At 35.2% G+C, this 27,328-nt stretch overlaps 1 protein-coding gene and 1 pseudogene across 2 annotated transcripts in view; one reads left to right on the top strand and one right to left on the bottom strand.

Annotated features, from left to right (window-relative positions):
• The window catches only part of AGO3 (argonaute RISC catalytic component 3), a 119,235-nt gene that overhangs the window by 59,881 nt on the left and 32,026 nt on the right, over positions 1-27,328 (top strand). For both annotated transcript variants that reach the window (XM_055586410.1, XM_055586411.1), the window contains exons 6-11: positions 14,836-14,970; positions 18,936-19,023; positions 19,149-19,296; positions 19,742-19,861; positions 24,545-24,667; positions 24,965-25,098. In XM_055586410.1, the coding sequence (XP_055442385.1) occupies positions 14,836-14,970; positions 18,936-19,023; positions 19,149-19,296; positions 19,742-19,861; positions 24,545-24,667; positions 24,965-25,098 (748 nt within the window). The remainder of the gene's footprint in view (positions 1-14,835; positions 14,971-18,935; positions 19,024-19,148; positions 19,297-19,741; positions 19,862-24,544; positions 24,668-24,964; positions 25,099-27,328) is intronic.
• On the bottom strand, positions 6,253-6,353 carry LOC129656667 (uncharacterized; annotated as a pseudogene).

The raw sequence follows: 27,328 nt of genomic DNA, 5'->3' as shown, positions 1-27,328 counted from the left end.
GCAGTAACTGACACCTTCTCCCCCCCATCCAGCCATCTCCCCCGCATCCAACCATCCCCCAAGAGTTACATATTTCTCTCAAGTATTCTTTATAGCACAGTATACTTCCCCAGTAATACCATGTGTCACCTTGAATGTGTTTATTATTCTTTGTCTCCTGTTAGAATGAAAGCTCTGGGAAGCTAGGGACTGTAGGTATATATATAACCTCTGTGCCTGACACAACTTTTGGGCATACTAAGCAAAGAATGAATAAAGAAAACTAAGAACATGGAGGAGGAGTGTCTAATTGAATCTGGAAAGTTAGGAAAATATTTGTAGGAGTAAATGATGTCTCAGCTAGGCTTTTGTCAATGTGATGACATCAGGAGTTTGGGTCAAAAAGAGGGTACACAGGAATGAAAAATTTCTGAGAGGTCTCTAAAGTAAAAAAAATTCATTGAAAGATATAAGCAAAAATCTGAATGAATGAAATACGTTAAGCTTATTGAGAAGACTCTGTTTGATAAGGTGTCAGTTCTCCAAAAATTAATCTGTAAATGAATTTTAAGTAAAATCCCAATAGGGCATATAGTGAAACTTGAAAAGTCAGTATTAAAATTTATATGGAAAAATAAGTGACTGTGAAGAATCAATGTAATTTAATATTAAGTTTGCATTTTGGATCACTGAGGAAAGAGTAAAATATTTAATAAATGGTATTTATACAGTTGTTAACTGTAAGAAAAAAATAATTAAACCCATCTCATATCATATCCCAGATTTATTTCTAGGTAGGTTATAATCTAAAATTTGAAAAGCAAAGCTATAAAATTCTTTCAAGAAAATACTGATAAGCTTGGCTGCACAAAATTTAAAACTTATTTGTTACAGATGAATCATAAACAAAGTTAAAATGCTAAGACAGTATTTACAGCATATATAACCAAAAACTTTACAGGGAGATCAGTTTAAAAAAAAAATAGCTAATTTACAAAAGAGGAAACACAAATGGTCAATAAACCCATGAAAATAAAATTCTCAAATTCATTATTAGTCAGGAAAATGCAAGTGAGATCAGTACCATTTGACACCTATCAGATTTATAAAATTTTAACAGATGTTGGTGAGGATAAAGTGTAAGGGAATATCTTGTGCACTGTTTATAGGAGTATGATTTGATACAACTTTGGAGAGCAGTTTTCAATATCTAGAAAAGATGAAGTGAAAATGAAATTGAACATATCTTAAAACCCTTAATATACCATAGAGGTGTCTTGCATACTGAGATATTTTTTGCTGTAGCAGAAAATTAGAAACATCCTGATTCCTGTGAATAATAGAATAAGCAAATATTGGAATGAGTACATGAATACTGTCATATTGTGGTATATACTATTATATGTAAGTTAAATGAATGAACCAAATATACATATATCAACATGGATTTTTCTTAAAGTCCTCTCTTATCTTAATGAAATGAAATAAAGCCTAAAATTTTAAATGGGTTTATTTTAAACTGTCAATAATATGTACTGGTGCTGTGAAAAATAATGAGGGAAAGTATTGCACTGACCACCGTACTTGCTTATATTTCCTTTCTCGTTTGTATGATTTTGCAACCTTTGCACTTGGTATATTTTACTGAACAAAATAGTCTTTATTGAACTTGAGGTCAACTGGAGAAGATTATTTTATTGAGCAATATATGATGAGTGTTACGGAGAAGTAATAAATACAGTGGGACTGTGCAACAGAGGAATCCATTCTAGTCTCAGTGTTGAAGGAACTTTTCTCTGAGGAAGTAACAGATGGGAGCTTAGGTAAAATTTGTGGTGATGGTAAACATGGAAGAGTACTTTAAGAAAGCAAGCAATTTAATTCTAATTGTGTGACTTCATCTTGTTTTCAGAATGATTGTTTTCATGGTATATAGTATCTTAACTCTCAACTATATGACTAAATTTAATGAATTTTACCAATCTATATGTACTGGTGCTTTTCACATTTCACATTTTCGCTTTTTTCACATTTCATCATCTCTGAAATTGGGAGATGTCTTGCAGTGGATGGTTTGTCACAATTTAATTGGAAAATTTGGCAAATACAATACTGATGTACCTTACCATAATTGGGCTTTTAGAGTCAGTGAAATACAGTATACTTTTTTATGTTAGGCCAGACTCAGTTGCAATTTGCATTTCGTTTTTCTAAGTATGCATTTTAAGAGTACCAGAGTAACTATAAGGAATTCCCTGGCAGTCCAGTGGTTAGGATTCCATGCTTTCACTGCCAAGGGCACGGTTTCAATCTCTGGTCAGGGAACTAAGAGCCTACAAGTCACAGTACAGCCAAAAAAAAAAGAATCTGATAGTTACTAGTTGTATCTCCCTGAAGATACCTGTCACAGATAGAATGCTAAACATTTTACATTAATTACAGTTAGCCCTCATTACCTGGGTACCATGGAGTCCGAGAGCTGACTGTAATGCATCATTTTGTATAAGGGACTTGAACTTCCACTGCTTTTTGATGTACAAAGGGAGTTCCAGAACCAATCTTCTGTAGGAACCAAGAGACAACTGTATCTCATCTGAACTTCATCACCGTTGTATAAGTTAGGTGATACACCCAACTGAAGTTTAGAAACACAGTCTCTAAATTTTCTCTCTCTAAAGTGACTTTCTCCCTCTAAAGATCACATAGTTTGTATTTTATATTTATATTACTTTATATGTAATGTAAACTATTAAGTGTAGAGGCACAGTCATTTATTTACATTTAAGTGATAGAGGTTAACTTTTCTGTTTCCAAAGCTTATGCTCTTAATATTCACAGCTTTTTCCTGTATCCTTTAAGAAGCAAGTTTCCTGACAGGACAAATCTCTGACCCAGGACATCTGAGTTGAGAAATGTTTTTTTATTTTTATATACTTTATTTGCTTCTTTGTGCTTTTCAGTAAAATGTAGCTTTCTAAGGAATATTCACTGTTTTGCTGCTAGAAGAAAATAGAATATATAAGCAGAATTTGATAACTATAATTTATTCTGCTTAAATCAGAAGTTCACACTGAATATGCCTTCTTGCAAGGAAAACAGATTTCCAATAAATAATTTATTAATCACAATATTAGTGTCACTTGCTTCGTATGATTGTCTTAAGTTCAGGTATAAGATCCCTCAGTGAAAGTGAAAGTCAACAGTTTGATTTTTATAGTATTCAAATTAGTCTTCAGAAGCAGAACAAAGCAGAACCTTTCTTTAGGGTGAAACAAGCAAGCAGCAGGTTTATCAACACTGATCAAACTCAGCCAACTAAAGATACCTGTTTCAGGCTTTATTTAGTCTAACCTCACATTAGAAAGAGAGTATTTTCGAGCAGGAATTTCAGTGACAGTTTCCAACAGATGTGCTTCTTGATCCACACTGCTTCAGGCTAATTGAGTATGTTCTTCATATTTGATGCACAGCTGTCGCCTTGGGATCAAACCTCATTCTCTGTATCCATTTCTCTCCCTACCCCTCATTTTTTAATATTTAGAAGTTTCATGAGAAAAGGGTACACAGGAAGCAAAAATTTTTGATGCTTTACACATTGGAAAATGAATCAAAAAACCTAAATGAAAGTTTAGCTGGGTTTCTATGTTGGAAATAATTTTTCCTTCATAAATTTAACAGTGATGTTCCAACTTTTTAAATAGCTTTGGTGAAGTTTTGTTTCCCTTATATTACTTTGCTTTCTCGAAAATTTACTTACCTTTATCCTCTAAACCTCTTCACTTTTTCATTTTTGCTATTATGCTTTTAATTTCTAATCATTCTTTTTTATTTCTTGAATGTTATTTTATAATAGCATACTATTCTTGTTTCACATATGGTAGTATCCTCTCTGTGCTCACTGAAGATAATTTATCTTAGAGTTTTCTTTTTCTTGCACATGCTTATCTTCCTCCAAATTCTGTTTTGTTTGTTTGTTTGTTTTGATCACTGTCCTCCATTTCAGAAGCTTCCTTCAAGTATATGGTGTCCTTGATTATTCATTCATGATGCAGTGGGAATCTAAAACATTGACTCGATGCTTTGAATTCATTAGTGGGACTAGTTGACTTTGAGCTTTATCATAGAGTGGTTTAATTGGGCCAATCCTAGGGAACCTATAATGTTAGTGACCTTAGTTAGGTCTTTTCTCTTAGCTGGTCAATTACCCAGAGATGAGACTTCCAGACTCCTGCCTGAAGGGTAATAGTCTTGTTACCTGCATTCTGGAAGCCAAGTTGGGGATTTTGGCTTGGGGAGTGTCTGCATTCAGGAATTAATATTTATGGTCACTTAATTATTTGTTTTGGGTACAGTCTTGTGCCCTCAGCTATGCCTGACATCATCCCTCCAAAAAGTCTTTTACTTTTATCAGAGAATATGTTTACAGATTATGCCAGGATAAAGATGAGGCAGTTGTTCCACAATGTGAATGGAGCTAGACAGGAATCTAGGACTCTACCTGCTTCTCAAACAGCTTTTGTCTTTATTTATCTGCACCACCTCCATTCTTTTATCACCAGTTTCAGAGGTACCTGATACTGCCATTTCTCACACCTTTTGAGAATTCTATCTGCTCTGTCAGTTAAAGCTTGTCTACTTGTTTTTCATCTTCTAAAATGGTACATTTTCTATTTTCGATCCTCCCTTCCTTCTAGGTTTATGCTTTCTTTTTTTTTTTTCTCTTTAATTCCTTACCAGAGTTTTAGTGGAGTTTGGGGAAGGAATGAACTGAGTTGCTTGACCAGAATCTATTCTTAAAATGGAGAGGCATTGTCTGGTATCTTTAAATTCCAACCCACAAAGGAGTCCCTGATGTAGTAGATACTTGAATGTTTAAATGGATGAGTAAGTCTTGTTTTATTATTTGTAAAACTCAATTAGTAAGTTTGTGCTAGAGACCTAGTTTCTTGCCACCTGGACCTCTCAAGAGGCAGGGTTGGTTAAGCGTCCTCATGATATTGTGGCTGGCTTCTTTGGAGCAAGCAATCCATGAGAGAGCAAGGCAGACGCTGTAATGACATTTAGGCCTAGTATTGAAAGCTATATTCTGCCAGTTTTGTAATGTCTTATTAGTTACATAAACCAGTTATATTCAGTGTAGGAGAGACTTACACAAAGGTGCAAAATCCCATGAGGCAAGACTTATTAGGGACCATGTTGGAGGCAGACTACCGTATGAAGTTTCTATCTTCAACTAGAAGAAAAAATTAAACTCAAATAGAAAGTAAGAAATAAAACTCCGAGCAAAAGTTAATTAAATAGAAAACAAACAGTATAGAAAATGAATGAAACCAAAAGTTGATTCTTTTTAAAAAGTTAATAAAAATTTTAAACTCCTAGGAAGGCTAATCAAAAAAAAAGAAAAAAACAAACAGATTTCTAGTGTCAAAAATTAAAGAAGGGTTTATCATTAAAGATCTTTCAGAACCGAAAGGTTGATAAGGGAATGTTGGGGACAGTTTTATACCAGTTAATTTGATAACTTAAACACAATGTTAAAAAGTTAGCTCAAAGAAAACTGGAATAGTCTGGTATCTGTTAAGGAAATTGAATTCATAATCCTTTCTAACAAAGAAAACTCCAGTCCCAGTTGATTTTGTTGCTAAAATTTATCTGACATTTAAGAAAAAATGATACCAATCTTACACAGATTCTTTGAGAAAACAGAAGAAAAAAGGCGTTTCAACTCAATTTTATGAGGCTCGTATTCCTCTGAATCTGACACCTGACCAAAACAGTGTAATCTTCTCAACAGACAGAAGAATCATTTGACACACTTTAATGTTATCATGATAAAAATTTGTAACACACTAGCAGTAAAAGGAAACTTCTCCAACCTGGTCAAAGAATCTAGAAAAGCAGGCAAGCATCATCATACTCAGTGTCAGAAAGAGTGAACGACTTTGCCCTAAGATGAAGAGTAAGAGGAGGATGCTTACTCTCACTTCTGTCCAGCAGTGTGCTGGTGGTCCAAGGAAAAGGAATGTGTAATATTGTAAAGGAAGTAAAGGAAGTAATACAACTATCGCTGTTTGCAAAAGACATAATTGTCTACATAAAAACATCCTAAGAAATCTCCCCCCAAAAAATCCTACTAGAATTAATAGATGCATTTAGCCAGATCACAAGACACGAGTTGCATAATAATACCAGCAGTATAATAAATAATACTGGCATTCAGCAGTTGGAAAAAATGAAAAACACATGTACCATTCATTCATAATAATATTTTTGAAATATTTAGGAATAGATTTTTTTTTTTTCATCTTTGCACAGGGGCCATGCTAATCTCTGTATCATTCCAGTTTTAGTACATGTAGTACCAAAGTGAGCACTAGAAATAGATTTTAAAAGAGATGTGTACACAGATCCTATACACTGAAAGCCTATAAAACATTCCTGAGAAAAATAAGAAAGATAGAGATACCATGTCCCTGGTGGCTCAGATGATAAAGAATCTGCCTACAGTTCAGGAGACTCAGGTTCGATCCCTGGAATAGGAAGATCCCCTGGAGAAGGGCATGGCAACCCACTCCAGTATTCTTGCTTGAAAAATCCCATGAACAGAGGAACCTGGCAGCTTGCAGTTCATGAGATCACAAAGAGTCGGACACGACTGAAGTGACTTAGCACACACGCAGACCATGTTCTTGGCACAGAAGACTGAAATAGTTAGGATACTCATTATTCCCAAATTGATCTGTAGACTCAACACAATCCCAGAATCTCACCAAAAATCTCACTTTTTAAAAAAAATATAAATTGACAAGCTGATTTTAAGATTTATTTGAAAATGCAGAGAATCTAGAACAGTTAAAACCATTTTGAAGAAGAACAGAGTTGGAGGATTTATAATCCCTGATTTCAAGACATGCTATAAAGCTGCAGTAAGCAAAACTGCGATACTGAGGTTAAAGATGGACATATAAATCAAGTTACGAAATGGCTACAGATACTACACTTGATCTTAGCCAAAAAGCTAAAAAGTAATTAGAATAGCTATAAACACTTATGTGGTTGATTGATATTTGACAGAGGGGCCAAAATTCAATGGGGAAAGAATAGTCTTCTCAGTGATACTATAACAGTTGGGTATTTGTACAAAAAATAAACGTTAAAACTGAGAAACTTCTAAGAAAAGAGGAAAAATATTCATGCCCTTGGAGTAAGCAAAGATTTCTTTGTATGTTGGAAACCTAATCTAAGTGAAACCATCTCTTAAGAACACTGTTAAGATGAAAAGGCAAGCTACTGAAATTTGAAAAAGTTTCAAATATTTGCATAATATATCCTGAACAAAAGGTTTGTGTCTAGAATTTATGAAAAACTTGCATAACTCAAACTATTTTTAACAGTGGTCAAAAATATACACTGCACAACAGATCATGGGAATGGTCAGTAGCACCTGAGAAGATATTAAACATCATTGGTCATCTGGAAAATGCAGATAAAAACCACAATGAGATATCACTTCACACTTGCTAGATTTGCTAAAGTAAAAAACCCAGCAATGCTAAGTGTTGGCAAGAATATGGAACAATTAGAAATGGTAGGAGTATAAAACAGTACAACCACTTTGAAAAATATTTTGGCAGATTTTAAAAAATTTAAATATTTTCTTGCCATATGTCCTAATTATTCTTAGGTCTTTCCCCAAGAGAAATGAAAAAAATAGGTCCGTACAAAGGTTTGTACATGTTCATAATAACTAGGATCTGGAAACAACCCATATGCCCAGCAACAAGTAAACTGAGAAACAAATTGTGATTTATTTGCACGATGAAATACTATCCAGCAGTTTAAAAAAACTAACTAATTTATAAAATGGTATGGATGAATCTCAAGAAAGATGTGCAAAAAAGCTAAATGAAATAATGTATACCATATTATTCCATTTATGTGAAATTCTGGAACAAATTTATTATGAAAGGAATCAGATCAGTGGTTGCCTGCAGCAGATGTGATGGAAGCTGATTAAAGAGGGGCAGGAAAGTACTTTCGGGGGTGATGACATATTTTGTCTTAATTGGAGTGATAATAGCATAGAGGATGAGATGGTTGGATGGCATCACTGACTCGATGGACATGAGTTTGAGCAAGCTCCAAGAGATGGTTAAGGACAGGGAGTCCTGGCATGCTGCAGTCCATGGGGTCAGAAAGAGTGGGACACGACTGAACAACTGGACAACAACAACAAATAGCGTTGAGGTGTATGTTTGTCAAAATCATTGAGCTGTACAGTTAAAATGCATTTTATTGTATGTAAGTTATACCTCAAATAGTTTTTTTAAATGAGATGTCACATCCCCAGAAAGGCTAACATTAAACTCTTAAACTCTGCTTGTGAGAGAGTTAGTTGTTAAAACCACTTTGGAAGATTTTAGCATTATCCAGGAAAGTTAGAGATACACATCCTTAGTTCAGTTCCGTCGCTCAGTCATGTCCAACTCTTTGTGATCCCCTTGGACTGCAGCACACCAGGCTTCCCTGTCCATCACCACCTCGCAGAGCTTGCTGTCCATTGATTCAGTGATGCCATCCAACCATCTCATCCTCTCTTGTCCCCTTCTCCTCCTGCCTTCAGTCTTTCCCAGTCTTTCCCAGTCAGGGTCTTTTCTAATGAGTCAGTTCTTCACATAAGGTGGCCGAAGGATTGGAGCTTCAGCTTCAGCATCCGTCCTTCCAATGACTATTTAGAACTGATTTCCTTGAGGATTGACTGGTTTGATCTCCTTGCAGTCCAAGGGACTCTGAATAGTCCTCTCTAATACCGCAGTTCAAAAGCATCAGTTCTTCGATGCTCAGCTTTCTTTAGACTCAGCAATTCTACTGAGATACCACCTTTTCTGTTAGAGAAATATACATGTGTACATATATCAAAAAGGCCATCTATAAGAATATTCATAACATTATTCTAATAACCAAAGGAAAGTGCCAGCATAAATAGTCCACCACCATTAATAATCAGAGTTTTGTTTGTTTGGTTTTTGCCGCAGGACACCTTGTGGGATCTTCGTTGCTGGCCAGGGGTTGAACTTGGGCCCCTGGCAGTGAAAGCACAAAGTTCTATCCACTGTCTACCAACATTAAAGTGGATAAACTGTGTATTTCTTCAGTGGAGTGTTAGGCAAAGCAATGGAAATGAAGAAAATAGTTATAATTAGTTTAAATGAGTTAGAAACAATGTTTAGCAAGTCTCAAAAAGATTGTATGTTTTATGTTTCCAGTTAGATAAAATTGAAGAACTGGAAAAAATAAATTGTCCTTATTGATCTGTACTTATGTTGTAATTCTGAAAAGAAAAAAAAGTGATTACCATAAGAACCAGGATTTGAGGGTTGAAGTGTAAGTTAAGGTTGGGAAAGGGATAGGGAAGCAGTTTCCAGAATACTACCAATATTTAGTTCTTGATATGAGTGTTGGTTATGTGAATATTTGTATTCACTTTATCATTTAGTGACCTTTTAGTGACCCTTTAGTAAATATATTTTTTATTAAAAACAGAAAAAGACCCCAACCCTTTGATTTATCAATATCTCCTGAGTACTGTGTCAGTGATACTTTGCTAGTTAATGATAGACATGCAGAGATGTCTAACATGGTATCTAAATTGCTCACTATTACCATAAAAAGGCATTGTATAATAAGTGACCTTAATTTCTGTTCTTATACTTTCAGAGCCATGAAAGTAAACGTATAAAATTGAGGCACATAACCTCTCAGGAGGTTGAAGTATAATTGTAGTTATGTTTTTACCTGTATCCAACATTATTTACTGCTTTATTTTACACTCTTCATTTGGACTTGGACTAATTTGGAACATGTGGCCCTTATTACCTTAAATATGGTAAACATTTATTATTTTTTCACATCTGTATTTTAGCTGCATCCTAACAGAAAATTTCAGTTCTGACACAGTAAAGTGCAAACTAAAGAAACCTGATCACTTCTTCAAAGAACATTCTCCCATTCAGCTCCTTCAAGGAGTCAGTTTACATTGACAGAATGATTTTGTCTAAAATTAAAACCTCAATAAATCAGAGCGCAAAAGACATGAGTAGACAATCCTTCAAAAAATGAGAAAAAGAGTTCTGATGAGTTTCTGCCATGTTCTGGGCACAAGTAGGTATCTTACATTGAATCGTCACACTAATGCTGTAAGTAATGGGTGTTTTGCTAATTTTCCATATGAATGAATGGAAATTCTGAAAAATGATTATTAGTAAGTCTGGATCTAGAATTAAAATCTGTTTCATTTCCAAGCTTATTTTTTTTCTCTTTATTCTAATGCTGCTACCCATGAAAAGAAGAAAATAAACCTAATTTAAAAAATAAGGATAGGGACTTTCTGGTGGTCCAGTTTCTAAGACTCCGAGCTCCCAATGCAGAGGGCATGGGCTCAATCCCTGCTCAGAGAGCTGCATCGCACATGTTGCAACAGCAAAAAAAAAAAAAGAACCTGCATGCCACAACTAAGACCTGGAGCAGCCAAATAAATTAAAAAAAAAATTTTTTTTAAAGGATACATTTCCAACAGTAAAACAATTTTTTATGGATTATCAATAAGTGAGTTATAAAGTGTCACAAAACCTTAATGAGAATAATTTTTGCCTAAGTTGTGTATTATACATATCTAGATACTAGCAATCTAAGTAGTTGGTAGTATCTCATTTTGTACAAATTCCTCTCGTTTTTTATTTCTCAATTTTATTTATCTGCATTCTAGCACCTGCTCATTTATTTTGTTTATATGAATGGAGTACAAATGTATCCATCTGACTGATGGTTATTTAGGTTGTGTCCATTCTTTTTATCGTTATAAACTGTGCTACAGTAAGCATTCTTATTCATGTTGCCCTCCACAGATAACGGGATTTTCATAGAGCATATATTCCAGTAGAGTGGAGTTGTTGAGTTGGAAATTACGCCCATCTTCAAACTTACTATAAATTACCGTTTGCTCCTGACTATATCAGTTTATATTCCTACATACTGTATGAGAATTTTCATTCTTCATTCTTCCTTTGGCTTATTGTCAGCTTGTATTATCCATTGTAATGTTTTTGGCCCATTTTGATTGGTATAAAGTGATACCTCAATAGAGTTTTTATATGTATTTCCTTTATTACAAATAAAATAGTGAAAAATTGTTTTTTGACATTTAGGTTTTCTCTTCTGTGAAATACCTAGCCATGTGTCTTTTGGCACTGTTACTGTTTTAAGCTTGATTTATAGGCACTCATGACATACTCTGGATAGTAATCATTTGTTGTATGTATTATACATATCCATTTGCCTGTTGTTTTTTTTTAGCTTTGTTTATGGTACCTTTTTTTTTTATCATTTTTATATCTTAAGAAATTCTTTCCTGCTTTAAAGATCATAAAGATGTTCTATATTTTCCTTTAAATGTCTGTTTTTCTTTTCATGTTCAGTTCTCTAAATAGGAATTTGTTTCGTATACTGTAAAAAGTAGACTTTGAAGGATATTCTGCTGGTCTCTGTGTTTGTCCCCACAGTCTCTTGGCTTGAATAGGATTATAACAAATCTTGATGAATGTTAGAGCAGACCTTATTCTTAGAAACTCTCTTAGCTGTTCTGGTTTCATTTCTCTTTCATGTTAATTTTAGTATCAGCTTCTTAAATTCCAGAGGTTAAGAGGGTTATATCTTATTGGCATTTGATTGAAATTGCTTTGAATTTACAGATTAATTTATAAATAATTTATACTAATAAGGTATATTGCTCCATTTATTAATATTTAGATCTTCTATAGTAGTAAAGACACCTATTATTTCAGTAAGTCTTCTACATCTTTTGTTTAGGTTTCATCCCAAGTGTCTACACTTCTTGTTGTGATGTTAAGCGGTATCTTTTTTTTTAAGTGGTATCCTTTTTTAAATTACATTTTAAGTTGATTGCTAGTATTTAAGAATATAATTTATTTTTATCTGTTGACCTTAAATCTAGCAGATTTACTGAACTCTCTTATTCTATAATTTATCTATAGATTAGAGGGTTTTATCTCTCAACAATCATACTGTAAAGAATAATAATTTTGTTTCTTCCTTTCCAATCCTTTTATCTTTTATTTCTCTTAACTTGCATTCCTATGCCAGCTAGCACTTTCTATTAACTTAAGTTGAATTTACCATAGATTTTGGTGAATAACTTTTATCAAATTAAGGAAGCTCCTTTCTAGTCCTGGTACTGTGAAAGTTTTAGTTATGGTGCTGAATTTTATCTGATGCTTTTTTCAGAGCAATTATCTATAGAAATGATTGTACATTTATTCCCCTTAGTGTTTTAATGTCATATATTTTGTTAATAGGTTTTTAAAATATTAAATGTAAATATTACTTGTTCAGTTAAACTGAGTTGATTTGTGAAAGGGAATGAGGGAAAAAATGCATGTATATGTAGGTTTATAAAATGTTAGGGATAGAGAGACAGATCCTTGCTCTTTGAAACTCGTGCCTAATTCAGCTGTACTCACCGATTTTATCCCATCTTGTGTAAGAACTTTCCGTCACCTCAAATGCCTACATTGCTGTAGGGAAGATGGTAAATAGTAAAATGATTAAAAGTGTAAACACTAAGGAAAATTAATAGAATGTTAAACAGGATAATATTTGTTTAGTAGTTTCAGCTCTGTGAGATAAGATGAATTAATTGTGAGTGCTAGTATTATAATAATCCAGTGAAGAAAGTTTACCTGTAGGATTAAAGGAAAGACAAAATAAGCATGTTAATGACCATATATTTATTTTCCTTTATCCACTTATTCTTTTTTATTTAACACAGAAGCAGTATATGTTTATTTGATATATTTCCTGCCAGCCTCATTTTAATGTGCAACAGTATTCACACATTTTTAATAGAAGAATGTAGGTATACAGTTTTTTAATGTATAAGATTTAAATAAGATACCCAGAATGCTGAAATAGTCTTATCAGTCTCTCTTTTTTTAGTTAGCTTGAAATTGTAAAGGTATTTCTAAAGTTTATTTGGGTGGAAATACAAAACCAACATAACTATCCGTCATTAGGGACATGTAGTAAATCCAGGTAGTGAGATATCCTGCAATGTGAAAAGGAATGATATAATTCCATATTAGTACATATAAGATCTGTCTCTAAGATACATAATGAGAAAAAGAAATCAAAGCCCAAAATAGTGTTTCTAATGTTTTATCATTTGTGTTTTTTCATTAAGAGAAGAATGCGATATATATTCATATATATTCACTTAATTACCATGCACCCAAACTACAGAATAATATGAAGCCATTAAAAAGAAATTATTGACATGGAAAGATCTCTAAGACATTGTTAGTTTTAAAATAATAAAACAATAAAGCAAGTCATAACACATTTATTATCTGATCTCATGTTTTTAAAAGTTATATCTCTATTTTTATCTCTTAAGTGTATATTAAAAGAACAAGATATGGAAGTACAAAACCAACCTAGCTATCTATTGTTAGGGACATGTAGTAGGTCCATGTCCATAATTAGTACATGTAGTAGTTAAATGTTAGTTACTAATAATGGTTACTTCTTAAAGATACTTGGAGACTAGAAGTCTTTACTGTTTATATCTATGTTGTTTAAATTTTTTATGCTGAGACTTCATTCATATATTATTGAAATAATATATATATATTGTTTATATATATGTATATATATTGAAATAAAGGAAAATGTAATATATGCTAACTATTAAAAAGATTTAAAGAAAAGTAAAAAATATCCACAATAGTCTCACTACCCAACTACTTCAAGCCTTGTTAAATATCCTTCCAGAGATGAGGGACATTTTGTGGAAGACATTTAAACCTAAACCAAGGAGAATAAGAGAAAGGGTACCACTGTGGACATGTCTTTTAGGTAGGGAAATAATATGATAGCATGTTGACTCAGGTGGTCAAGAATCTGCCTGCAGTGCAGGAGACCTGGGTTCAATCCCTGGGCTGGGGAGATCCCCTGGAGAAGAGAATGGCAACCTACTCCAGTATTCTTGTCTGCAGAATTCCATGGACAGAGGAGCCTGATGGGCTACAGTCCATGGGATCTCAAGGAGTCGGAAACAACGGAGAGACTAGCACTTTTCACTTTTCAGCCTACTGTCTGTTTTGGTTTTACTTTTCACTGTACCCCTAGTATCTTTTAGCACATAATAGCAGCCCATAAGTATTTAAGAAATGAATGATGGTGATCTACTAACTATTGGTCAAGCTCTCTTCTAGTTCCAAAATCCAGGATTAAGAAGTCATACTAGTTGGCTCCTCAAAGACTGCTGATTGTAGCTAGATAACATTGGGCAGATATTGTTACTACCTGTAGCTTGGATTAGCTCTAGTAACATTTAATACCATTGTCTTCTCAAATCTGTACAAGACAGGGAAAGCTCTCCTTAGAACAGATAAGCAATCTGGGGTGGCATGCAAGGCTTTGTTTAAGAAATAATACCTAACCTTGTCTTCTGAGGCACTCTGGCCTTCTTTGTCCCTTTATAAGCCTTGTCTCATAGCCAGAACACTGCTCTGTACATGTAATAGGGAATGGAATGATTCAGATACCCATGGTGAAAGAGATTATAAAAACTGTAATATTAGGTTTCTCTGTTGTTGTGCTTGTCTTGTAGTCAGACAGGTCAAGTTGAAACTGCTTAATTTTGGAAATATTTTTATATGTATTGATATATAGGTATACGTAAGAGGGTAATTTTAACTCTATAATTAGTTATCATGGAGCCTTAGATTTGAGTTTTTTTAAAGAAACATTAATTTGTACCCTTTGTGTTTTTCTTCTTAGTTTCTGCCACTGCCTTCTACAAAGCACAACCTGTAATTCAGTTCATGTGTGAAGTTCTTGATATTCATAATATTGATGAGCAGCCAAGACCTCTGACTGATTCTCATCGGGTAAAATTCACCAAAGAGATAAAAGGTGAGTTAATTAGCATTTGGAACAACTTAACTGTAAAATGCATGAATATAACAAACTTTCATGGAAATTTTTTAAGATTTAAATCTGTTCATGTAACATCACCAGTAAAAATACGGATTAATTTTAAAACGTTACATTAAATTCATTGTCATAACATCTTAGGTAGTGTTTCAATGAAAGAAATACCAAGTAATGGAATTAATACTAGCTAATTTTTTGTTGATACTTTCCCTTACTAGCTGAAGGCATAAAGAGGTACTCTCATAGAAAAATGCTCCTATCATACTGTTTAAAATAGGAAATTTATTCCCAAAACATTGACACTTCAGGACTGGAGCCATTCTTTGAACATATTTTAATATAGTGACTTCTTTATTTTTCTGAAATGATAGCAGAATATTTTATTTCTTTGTAAATTTGTAGATGTGGGGCTAGCCTGTTTCATGTGTTGTTCTAGAGTTGAAACTTAGTAACTTCATGTAGTTTATTTAGTTGACCATTGATCTTGCCTGTTTTATAGTTAGCGGCTAAAATTTATACAGTGGTGTTACATCATATATATATTTTACTAATATAAATTCATTTCTACATGGTCTTCCAAAGAGAAAAATTAAAAATTAATTTCAGTTATATTCTAAAATTTATATTTTGTGTTTATTTATTCTTTATATAATTGTAGCTTTCTATGTAAATATACAGTCTTATGTGCAAACCCATATACAATGGGTTTATCAGCAATTTAATTTAATTTAATATCAGTGTACTTTATCAGCAGTTTAAGGGATTTTTCAAGAATAATTTTGATTATGTAAGATTCTTGACGTGTTCATCGCTATGGAACTTAGTCCTCATGTAAGATGTGACTCCACTGTATTCAGTTCTTTATTATTTAGGCACAAAGAGAAATTTGATATTCTCTAATTAGAATGAATACTATAAATTCTGTTTATAATAAGTGTTACATCTCAAATAGTGAGAAATAATTATGTTGTTTAATTTTAAGGTTTTACCTATTTGTTGCAGGTAATTTTCAGCTTGTGGTTTAAATGAAGCATTGAAGTTTATTTTCTGAACATCTTTCAGTCCCCCAAATCAGTTAGTATAGTTGAATACATCCTGCTAGCTCCAGTAATCATTTATTCTGTGCCATTCAGTAACCAAGAGAGAGAGTCATTGTAGTAAAACATTTAAAGGAATTTCCCTCCTGCTTTGAAGATAAGCATCTATTTATGTCACGATTTTTGTCAGAATAAGAAAGTGTTCTATATTCTTGTGTTGCAGTCGTACCATTGTCCTGTCATAACCTATATTAACTGCACAGTTAGCTTTGTTGGAAGGTAGTGCATTACCCACCATTAATATGTGATCATCTAAATGCCATGGTTTCCAGTGGAGTTGCTGCTTAGTTACCACCTCTGATATCATGAAGTCACTTACATTATTTTGCGGTAACTATGCAATCAACTCATATCACCACTCTATCACAGAAAATACAAGATGTACAGAACAAGGATTCAACTGCTGCCCGAAGAGCATGGACTCGATCTTAACTTCAACTGCTCAGGGGGCCAAAGAAATGACTGAAAAAATGACTAGAAAGCATTATAAAGTTGATGTTATAGTGAAGGTAAAGCCAAGTTTATAGGTTCAATATTTGATTTATTAAAGCCAAAAACATTTTTCGGTTGGATGGAGGGTTTGGGGAGGGACCTGGGCAGAGAATTATCTAGTCCATTTTTTAAAAAATTTCAACTCTTTGCTAACCCTGAATTTGGATCTAACCTTAGGCACCTATGACTGTAGATTTGGGGTAGAAAAATATGAGTTAGATCTAATTGATAAACTGATGATTTTTTCCTCCATTCAAAGTCAGGAGGGCTTTTAAAAGAGAGAGAGAGAACTCTTTAAAGTACATCATGTATTCCTATCTCAGTAACACAAGAGAATCAAAGTTACATGTTTTATACTATATATTTAAGTCTAATTTTTAGTCAGCATGAGAAATTCAGTGAAAACTGTTTAATAATGGTACAAATTGTGGTATAATGAATACACTTCCTAGTACAATATTCATTTGATTCCAGTTGAACTTTTTCCTAAATAATTAATAATAACTTTAGGGTGGTATCTTTTGCAATAATTCATCATAGTTAAATAGCAGAAATATTGGAGGAAGTTTATGGTAAAAGTACCATATGTATGTAAGAGTGTCAGTTTTATTTTTGATAAAAACTTATTTAGTAGGCTTGTATAACCTTACTGATAATTTTTTTTTTAATTCAAAGGGAAGATTTGAAAACAAATTGCTAAGTAGTATAGATAACAGAAATTTGCTTTAAATTTTTCTATCATGTTTTCCCCCAAACAGTATTTTTACATCTTGTTTACTTCATATAGTTGGTATTTCCTTCTTGAAAGACCTTCTCTTGGTAATATTTTCTATTTTCATTTATAATATAGAAGCATAATAAATGCTCTAATTGACCTGAAAGTTTAGTTTTATAAAGATAGTTACTAACAAAAACTATTTCTCACGGACTCAGTTAAGAGTACTTCTCAAAAAACCTCATACCAGTCTGGTATAGCGGCACTGTGTCCATGTAACGTCTTAATTTGTGCTGATATGTCCTAAGAAAATATTACTGTGATTGAACTTTGTGTTTGGTTCTGCAGTTAGTAGATAGGAAAATAAGTTATACTGTAGCAGGGTTTCTCAACCTTGGCACTGTTGATATTTTGGGCTGGATAATTCTTTGTTGTGGTCGGGGATGGGAGGTAGTGCTGTTCTGTGCATTGCAATATAATTTAGCAGCATCCCTGGATCCACCCATTCCTAAATCTAGCATCCACTAGATGCCAATAGCACCCCCAGTTTTAACAATCAGGGAAGCCCCCAAAAATGTCTCCAGACATTACCAAATCTCCCCTGGAGGTCAGAGTCACCTCAGGTTGAGAACATCTGCAGTATGGGATACAGAGGTACAAAAGAAAAAAAATTTTCAGTCACAGTAGCTATATTTCATGTGCTCAGGAACATTACTAGTAGTGATTTTAGTACAGGTGTAGAACTCATATCATCTCAGAACATCCTTTTGGACACCATTGCTTAGGAAAATTCATCCCAAAGAATTTCAGCCAATGATTTAAAAGCCCACAGCTTCACCTTCTAAAGCAGACCTGGGATCCTCAAACCCCTAAGCTCCACAGATGGACTCATGGATCCAGTAACATCTAAATTCACATGCTGCATTAAGTGTATGTTGCGTTTTTCTGAGAATTTATTGCTTTTGTCACATTCTCAAAGGGGTCATTGATTCCATAAGAACGTCTGGATTACTTGCTGTAGGAATTAGTTTGGTTACATTCGGTATTTTGCCCTGATTTCTAATGGTCAGTAGTGAAAGAACTGTATCACTATATTATCCTTTAACAAAATTGTCACTCCACTTCTGTTAAAAGGGCCTGGGATTTTTTTTTTCTTCCTGGTTTAAAAATCTGTGAAGACTTTCTTCATAAGGACTTTATGAAATTATGATCTTCAGTCGGTATGTGATGCCTGGGGAGTTGAGATATCACATACTTTGAAGGTTACAGAATGTTTTGAGAGTTATGGTAACTCCTTTCCATTGCTCCTTCCCTCTCTCAGCATAAAACCCTGCAATATAAGCAGGACTTTTTTTGTAATTAATGAAGAACTTTATCCCTTGATCTAAAGGCTTTGCAAATTTTATGCTGTTTTTAATAGCTTGATAGAATAGGGAAATGGTTTGGAGTTAGGTCTGTCATGATTGTACCCATTATTAACTATGTCTTATATATATATATAATCCTTTGTTAATCATATCGCCTATTTCACAGATTTTCCGTTTAGAATTTTGAGTTTTTATAGTGGTGAGCAGGCTTTAGAGTTATGAATATGTCACTTGTGACAGTTCTGTAACCTCAGTTTTTCTTGTTGGGAACAGGTCTGAAGGTTGAAGTGACTCATTGTGGAACAATGAGACGGAAATACCGTGTTTGTAATGTAACAAGAAGGCCTGCCAGTCATCAAACGTAAGAAAAGCTGGTGTTTGTCAGAACAGAGATGATGTGAGGCAGCTTACTCTAGTTGGTAGATTGGGACTTTTGCTTGCTCCTAATGGGATGAGTTGTTAATGTGTAATTTTTTTTTTTTCCAGCTTTCCTTTACAGTTAGAAAATGGCCAAACTGTGGAGAGAACAGTAGCACAGTATTTCAGAGAAAAGTACACTCTTCAGCTGAAGTACCCACACCTTCCCTGTCTGCAAGTGGGGCAGGAACAGAAACATACCTACCTGCCACTAGAAGTAATGTGTTTAGGCTGCTTATTAATATCCTCTTATTCATCATTCTGTTAAGGTTTTTAATGACCTGTAACTTACTTTATACTCTCACATTTATTTTTAAATTGAACTGTCTTTAAATTTCCTTATTTATTCTGAATTTTCAGTTATGAGATAATACGGGAAAAAATTTCATCCACAGTTCTGCCCCTCTAAACATAACTGCTGTTAGCATTTTGGTACACTTCTTTCAGCCTTTTTATCCAGTGTACATTGTACCTGATTATAATCATACTGTGAAGCAGTACTGTTTACTGCCTTTCTACTTGACATGATACTAAACAGAAGTGGCTTAATGGAGTAGATTTTAAATTTTAAGTTAAATTAAAATTTAAAATATCACATTTAATTGCACTCAATTTTAAGAAAGATGCATATATCTAGTACAAAACTTTTTTTCCATTTATAGGTCTGTAATATTGTGGCAGGGCAACGATGTATCAAGAAGCTAACGGACAATCAAACCTCCACTATGATCAAAGCCACAGCAAGATCTGCACCAGATAGACAAGAGGAAATTAGCAGATTGGTTAGTACTTAACCCCAGAAATAGAAATTAAAAACATATTAGGGTGAGCTACTAAAGAAGAATGTCCACCATATCAACTCCTGTCTTATTATCATTTCATGGGCTCAGAATTAAAAGAGATTATGGAAGTATTCTACCAGTAGTCTAGGGGTAAATGAAGAAGGTTCAGTTCAGTTCAGTTCAGTCACCCAGTCGTGTCTGACTGTTTGTGACCCCATGAATCGCAGCACGCCAGGCCTCCCTGTCCATCACCAACTCCCGGAGTTCACCCAGACTCAAGTCCATCGAGTCGGTGATGCCATCCAGCCATCTCATCCTCTGTCGTCCCCTTCTCCTCCTGCCCCCAATCCCTCCCAGCATCAGAGTCTTTTCCAATGAGTCAACTCTTCACATGAGGTGGCCAAAGTACTGGAGTTTCAGCTTTAGCATCATTCCTTCCAAAGAACACCCAGAGCTGATCTCCTTCAGAATGGACTGGTTGGATCTCCTTGCAGTCCAAGGGACTCTCAAGAGTCTTCTCCAACACCACAGTTCAAAAGCATCAATTCTTCGGTGCTCAGCCTTCTTCACAGTCCAACTCTCACATCCATACATGACCACAGGAAAAACCATAGCCTTGACTAGACTAACCTTTGTTGGCATAGTGTCTCTGCTTTTGAATATGCTATCTAGGTTGGTCATAACTTTCCTTCCAAGGAGTAAGTGTCTTTTAATTTCATGGCTGCAGTCACCATCTGCAGTGATTTTGGAGCCCAAAAAATAAAGTCTGACACTGTTTCCACTGTTTCCCCATCTATTTCCCATGAAGTGATGGGACCTGATGCCATGATCTTCGTTTTCTGAATGTTGAGCTTTAAGCCAACTTTTTCACTCTCCTCTTTCACTTTCATCAAGAGGCTTTTGAGTTCCTCTTCACTTTCTGCCATAAGGGTGGTGTCATCTGCATATCTGAGGTTATTGATATTTCTCCCAGCAATCTTGATTCCAGCTTGTGTTTCTTCCAGTCCAGCGTTTCTCATGATGTACTCTGTATATAAGTTAAATAAGCAGGGTGACAATATACAGCCTTGACATACTCCTTTTCCTATTTGGAACCAGTCTGTTGTTCCATGTCCAGTTTTAACTGTTGCTTCCTGACCTGCATACAAATTTCTCAGGAGGCAGATCAGGTGGTCTGGTATTCCCATCTCTTTCAGAATTTTCCACAGTTTATTGTGATCCACACAGTCAAAGGCTTTGGCGTAGTCAATAAAGGAGAAATAGATGTTTTTCTGGAACTCGCTTGCTTTTTCGATGATCCAGCGGATGTTGGCAATTTGATCTCTGGTTCCTCTGCCTTTTCTAAAACCAGCTTGAACATCAGGAAGTTCACGGTTCACATATTGCTGAAGCCTGGCTTGGAGAATTTTGAGCATTACTTTACTAGCGTGTGAGATGAGTGCAATTGTGCGGTAATTTGAGCATTCTTTGGCATTGCCTTTCTTTGGGATTGGAATGAAAACTGACGTTTTCCAGTCCTGTGGCCACTGCTGAGTTTTCCACATTTGCTGGCATATTGAGTGCAGCACTTTCACAGCATCATCTTTCAGGATTTGGAATAGCTCAACTGGAATTCCATCACCTCCACTAGCTTTGTTCTTAGTGATGCTTTCTAAGGTCCACTTGACTTCACATTCCAGGATGTCTGGCTCTAGGTCAGTGATCACACCATCGTGATTATCTGGGTTGTGAAGATCTTTTTTGTACAGTTCTGTGTATTCTTGCCCTCTCTTCTTAATATCTTCTGCTTCTGTTAGGTCCATACCATTTCTGTCCTTTATCGAGCCCATCTTTGCATGAAATGTTCCCTTGGTATCTCTAATTTTCTTGAAGAGATCTCTAGTCTTTCCCATTCTGTTGTTTTCCTCTATTTCTTTGCATTGATCGCTGAAGAAGGCTTTCTTATCTCTTGCTATTCTTTGGTACTCTGCATTCAGATGCTTATATCTTTCCTTTTCTCCTTTGCTTTTCGCTTTTCTTCTTTTCATAGCTATTTGTAAGGCCTCCCCAGACAGCCATTTTGCTTTTTTGCATTTCTTTTCCATGGGGATGGTCTTGATCCCTGTCTCCTGTACAATGTCACGAACCTCATTCCATAGTTCATCAGGCACTCTATCAGATCTAGGCCCTTAAATCTATTTCTCACTTCCACTGTATGATCAAAAGGGATTTGATTTAGGTCGTACCTGAATGGTCTAGTGGTTTTCCCTACTTTCTTCAATTTAAGTCTGAATTTGGCAATAAGGAGTTCATGGTCTGAGCCACAGTCAGCTCCTGGTCTTGTTTTTGCTGACTGTATAGAGCTTCTCCATCTTTGGCTGCAAAGAATATAATCAATCTGATTTCGGTGTTGACCATCTGGTGATGTCCATGTATAGAGTCTCCTCTTGTGTTATTGGAAGAGGGTGTTTGTTATGACCAGTGCATTTTCTTGGCAAAGGTTAGAGCCTTCTAATTTAACCCCAAACTCTTTAGTTAGATTCAGAACAGATAATCTCAGAACTAATGTTTCAGTTTAGTGAACTGGACTTTTATCACCTCCCACCTAAAATAAGAAAGGAAAGTCAAGGTTTTATGACCAACAATAGTGAGAAGCTTAACACACAAAGTAGGATTGCTTAGCCCCAGTATCTACACTGGTAACTATAGGATGAATAAAGAAGTCTAAGACAGCTCCAGCCTTATAGAGTGTCTAAGCTGTCCTTATTCTAAATGGGGAGAAAAGAGACATTAATACATTATAAAACTGACGGAATTAGGGCAAAGTGAAAAATAAAGGCACCTGGATCTTATCTTGAAAGTTAGTTGTGCCCGACTTTTTGCTACCCCATGGACTGTAGCCCGCCAGGCTAGCACTTTGAATCTTAACAGCTCTAGGTTCAAAGTCTAACTTCTTGACTCACTTACAGTTACTGTTGCTGCTGCTGCTGCAAAGTCGCTTCAGTTGTGTCTGACTCTGTGTGACCCCATAGATGGCAACCCACCAGGCTCCTCCGTCCCTTACTATATTTATAATTATAGCATCCGGTAGGCTAGAACAGTGACTGAGAGTAGGAACTCTAGAAATCAGAATGTAGAGATTTCAGATTATATGTCACTTGCTTAGCTATATGGTTTTAGACCAATCATTTCACTTTACTAAGCTTTAGTTTTATCCTCTGTAAAATAAAAAGTATAAAAGACTTATTTATAATTAAGGTTATTGTAAAAATTAATCATAAAACATTTCACACCAAGAAAATCTTGGTGAATAGTTGTTATTCTTTGTAATCTTATAGAAACTAATGGCATTTAAGCTTGAAGAAAAAAATCACTAGTGCATAATTTAGAAAACATTTCCTGCTTATTGTGGGATTATATATGTAAATTTATATAGTGTTTTTACTAGATTTTTACTCAAAGACTTGAACATTGCCCTTTTTGTAACCTTATATGACCTTTACCCTGAGACTAAAAAAATATGTTTTGAAAAACACATTATAGCACACTCTCAACATGAATTACACTTCTGAGATTACAGTAAATTCTTTGCATATATTGGTATATTATGTAAAAATTATAATCTGCATCTCATCGTGGCTTTCTTGTCTATCTCAAGTATATCTCTTAAGTAAATTTTATCTTCTGCTATGTTTTATCGGAAAATGTTCAAGTAGATTTTATATAACTTGTTATCAATTAGGGAGAAAAGCTTAGGATTATTGATATTTGCTATCAAGCTCTACTTGCCTGGAAAATCCATGGACGGAGGAGCCTGGTAGGCTGCAGTCCATGGGGTCGCTCAGAGTCGGACATGACTGAGCGATTTCACTTTCACTTTTTACTTTCATACATTGGAGAAGGAAATGGCAACCCACTCCAGTATTCTTGCCTGGAGAATCCCAGGGACAGAGGAGCCTAATGGGCTGCTGTCTATGGGGTCGCACAGAGTCGGACATGACTGAAGCGACTTAGCAGCAGCAGCAGCAAGCTCTACATAAGATTTCAATATTATATGTCCCGATCCTCTGATTAGAAATAATTAACCATTTTTAGGTCAGGTATTTCTCTTGCAATTTCTTGACCACCCTCCCCAAAATGTATTAGGCTTAACCATATAAAATACCATTTTCATGAGTCATAAATAGTTGAAATTTCTTATTATCCAACCTAATACATTTAAATATTCTATAAATGAACAGAAAGTTCATAGACTTCCTACTGTCCACTTATGGTCTGTAGTCCCCAGGTTAAAAATCTGCTCTGTAGTTTGGGTACCATTTTCTAGCCCTATTGGAGAAGGAAGTGGCAACCCACTCCAGTGTTCTTGCCTGGAAAATCCCATGGACGGAGGAGGCTGGTAGGCTGCAGTCCATGGGGTCACTAAGGGTCGGACACGACTGAGCAACTTCACATTCACGCATTGGAGAAGGAAATGGCAACCCACTCTAGTGTTCTTGCCTGGAGAATCCCAGGGCCGGGGGAGCCTAGTGGGCTGCTGTCTATGGGGTCGCACAGAGTTGGACACAACTGAAGTGACTTAGCAGCAGCAGCATCTAGACCTATTAAAAAACATTGTTGACACAGTGAAGAAAAAAAATTAGAGGGTTCTAAAGGGAAATTAGGGGAATTTTGAAAGTAACTATAAACCTTTTCTGTTGTTAGGTAAGAAGTGCAAATTATGAAACAGATCCATTTGTTCAAGAGTTTCAATTTAAAGTTCGAGATGAAATGGCTCATGTAACCGGACGCGTACTTCCAGCACCTATGCTCCAATATGGAGGCCGGGTAAAACCTCTTGATATCATGTTTAAATTATAAATATACAGTTTCTGTGTTTTGAGAGAAGGACATCCTAGCTGAGTCTAGAATTTAGAAAGTATTTTTCATTCCAACAGTTTTGTTTCAAGATGAGTGTCTTTGCTTGAACTTAGAGGAACTTTTGTTTTTCTGTGATAAAAATATAAAATATTGATTTAGAAAAGCCTATTCCAGCAATTTGAAATGCTTATTTTTAGCTCATTCAAATAAGTTATATATTAAATGTTTGTTCTTTTTTGCCTTATTATTTCTCTGTCTCTGTAGAACCGGACTGTAGCAACACCAAGCCACGGAGTATGGGACATGCGAGGGAAACAGTTCCACACAGGAGTTGAAATCAAAATGTGGGCTATAGCTTGTTTTGCCACACAGAGGCAGTGTAGAGAAGAAATATTGAAGTAAGGCTTGTCATTAGTTTCACTTTGGGACCATTTTGTGTTTCAGTTTTAAATTATTCAGCTAATGTTCTAACCAACATTGCCTCAATATGAAGTATATTTAATCAGTGAACCTTTAAAAATGTTTCTTCTCAGTACTTTGATGAAGATTCTGAATTTTTTGGTCATATCCAAGTCACCGATTGATTCTTATAGGCATTCTAATAGACTAGCTTATATGGTATAGCAGGAGTACCATTGACTTTTGATGGCAAATAGTTTAGATTTAATTCCCAGGTTTGCCACTTTCTAACTTTATTACCATGAATAATTTATTTGATCTTATTATGCTTCAGTTTTTACCTTTTAAAAATAGAGATAATAGTACTTATTTACTGAATGAAAGTTAAATAACATCCTTATTTCTCAATTGAGTTCCTTGAAAGAGTCATTTAACTTCTCATTTTCACTTTCCAAAATTTGGCCTCCATCTCCACTACTTTTCGTCTTCTCCAGATTCTTTCCCTCAACAATCTTCTGTTTAAGTTTAAAACAAATCTTCATTTTACCTTGACACTCTCTCAGGATTCCAGGCTTCCATTCAGTCTCCTTCCTTGAAGTTTCAGTGCTCTACCAAAATTGATTCCTGGAATCAATTTCAACCACAAAAGTATCTTTGTGTTTATCAGTTCTAATGGTCTATTCTCAATAGCTGAGAAAAGAAGAGAAACTGAAGGCAAAGGAGAAAAGGAAAGATATACCCATTTGAATGCAGAGTTCCAAAGAATAGCAAGGAGAGATAAGAAAGCCTTCCTCAGTGATCAGTGTGAAGAAATAGAGGAAAACAATAGAATGGGAAAGACTAGAGATCTCTTCAAGAAATTTAGAGATACCAAGGGAAAATGCAAAGATGGGCACAATAAAGGACAGAAATATTATGGACCTAATAGAAGCAGAAGATAATAAGAAGAGGTGGTAAGAATACACGGAAGAACTATACAAAAAAGAACTTCATGACCCAGATAACCATGGTGGTGTGATCACTCACCTAGAGCCATACATCCTGGAATGTGAAGTCAAGTGGGCTTTAGGAAGCATCACTACGAACAAAGCTAGTGGAGGTGATGGAATTCCAGTTGAGCTATTTCAAATCCTAAAAGATGATGCTGTGAAAGTGCTGCACTCAATATGCCTGCAAATTTGGAAAACTCAGGAGTGGCCACAGGACTGGAAAAGGTCAGTTTTCATTCCGATCCCAAAGAAAGGCAATGCCAAAGAATGTTCAAACTACCGCACAACTGCACTCATCTCACACGCTAGCAAAGTAATGCTCAAAATTTTCCATGCCAGGCTTCAACAGTACGTGAACTGTGAATTTCCAGATGTTCAAGCCGGATTTAGAAAAGGCAGAGGAATCAGAGATCAAACTGCTAACATCCACTGGATCATTAAAAAAAGCAAGAGAATTCCAGAAAACATCTATTTCTGCTTTATTGATTATGCCAAAGACTTTGACTGTGTGGATCACAACAAACTCTGGAAAACTCATCAAGAGATGGGAATACCAGACCACCTGACCTGCCTCCTGAGAAATATGTATGCAGGTCAAGAAGCAACAGTTAGAACCAGACATGGAACAACAGACTGGTTCCAAATCGGGAAAGGAGTACACCAAGGCTGTATATTGTTACCCTGCTTATTTAACTTGTATGCAGAGTACATCATGCCAAAGGTTGGGATGAATGAAGCACAAGCCAGAATCAGGATTGCCAGGAGAAATATCAATAACCTCAGATATGCAGATGACACCACCCTTAAGGCAGAAAGTGAAAAAGAACTAAAGAGCCTCTTGATGAAAGTGAGAGGGGAGTGAAAAAGTTGGCTTAAAACTCAACATTCAGAAAACTAAAATCATAGCATCTGGTCCCATCACTTCATGGCAAATATATGGGGAAACAATGAGAGATTTGATTTTGGGGGGCTCCAAAATCTCTACAGATGGTAACTGCAGCCACGAAATTAAAACATGCTTGTTCCTTGGAAGAAAATTTATGACTAACCTAGACCACATATTGAAAAGCAGAGACATTACTTTGCCCACAAAGGTCCTTCTAGTCAAGGCTATGGTTTTTCCAATAGTCATGTATGGATGTGAGAGTTGTACTGTAAAGAAGGCTGAGCACCAAAGAATTGATGCTTTTGAACTGTGGTGTTGGAGAAGACTCTTGAGAGTCCCTTGGACTCCAAAGTG

The sequence above is a fragment of the Bubalus kerabau genome, chromosome 6 (assembly GCF_029407905.1).
Source record: "Bubalus kerabau isolate K-KA32 ecotype Philippines breed swamp buffalo chromosome 6, PCC_UOA_SB_1v2, whole genome shotgun sequence".
Lineage (NCBI taxonomy): Eukaryota > Metazoa > Chordata > Mammalia > Artiodactyla > Bovidae > Bubalus > Bubalus kerabau.
Note: the sequence above shows the minus strand (reverse complement) of the source record. Positions and strands in the feature narration are given on the sequence as shown.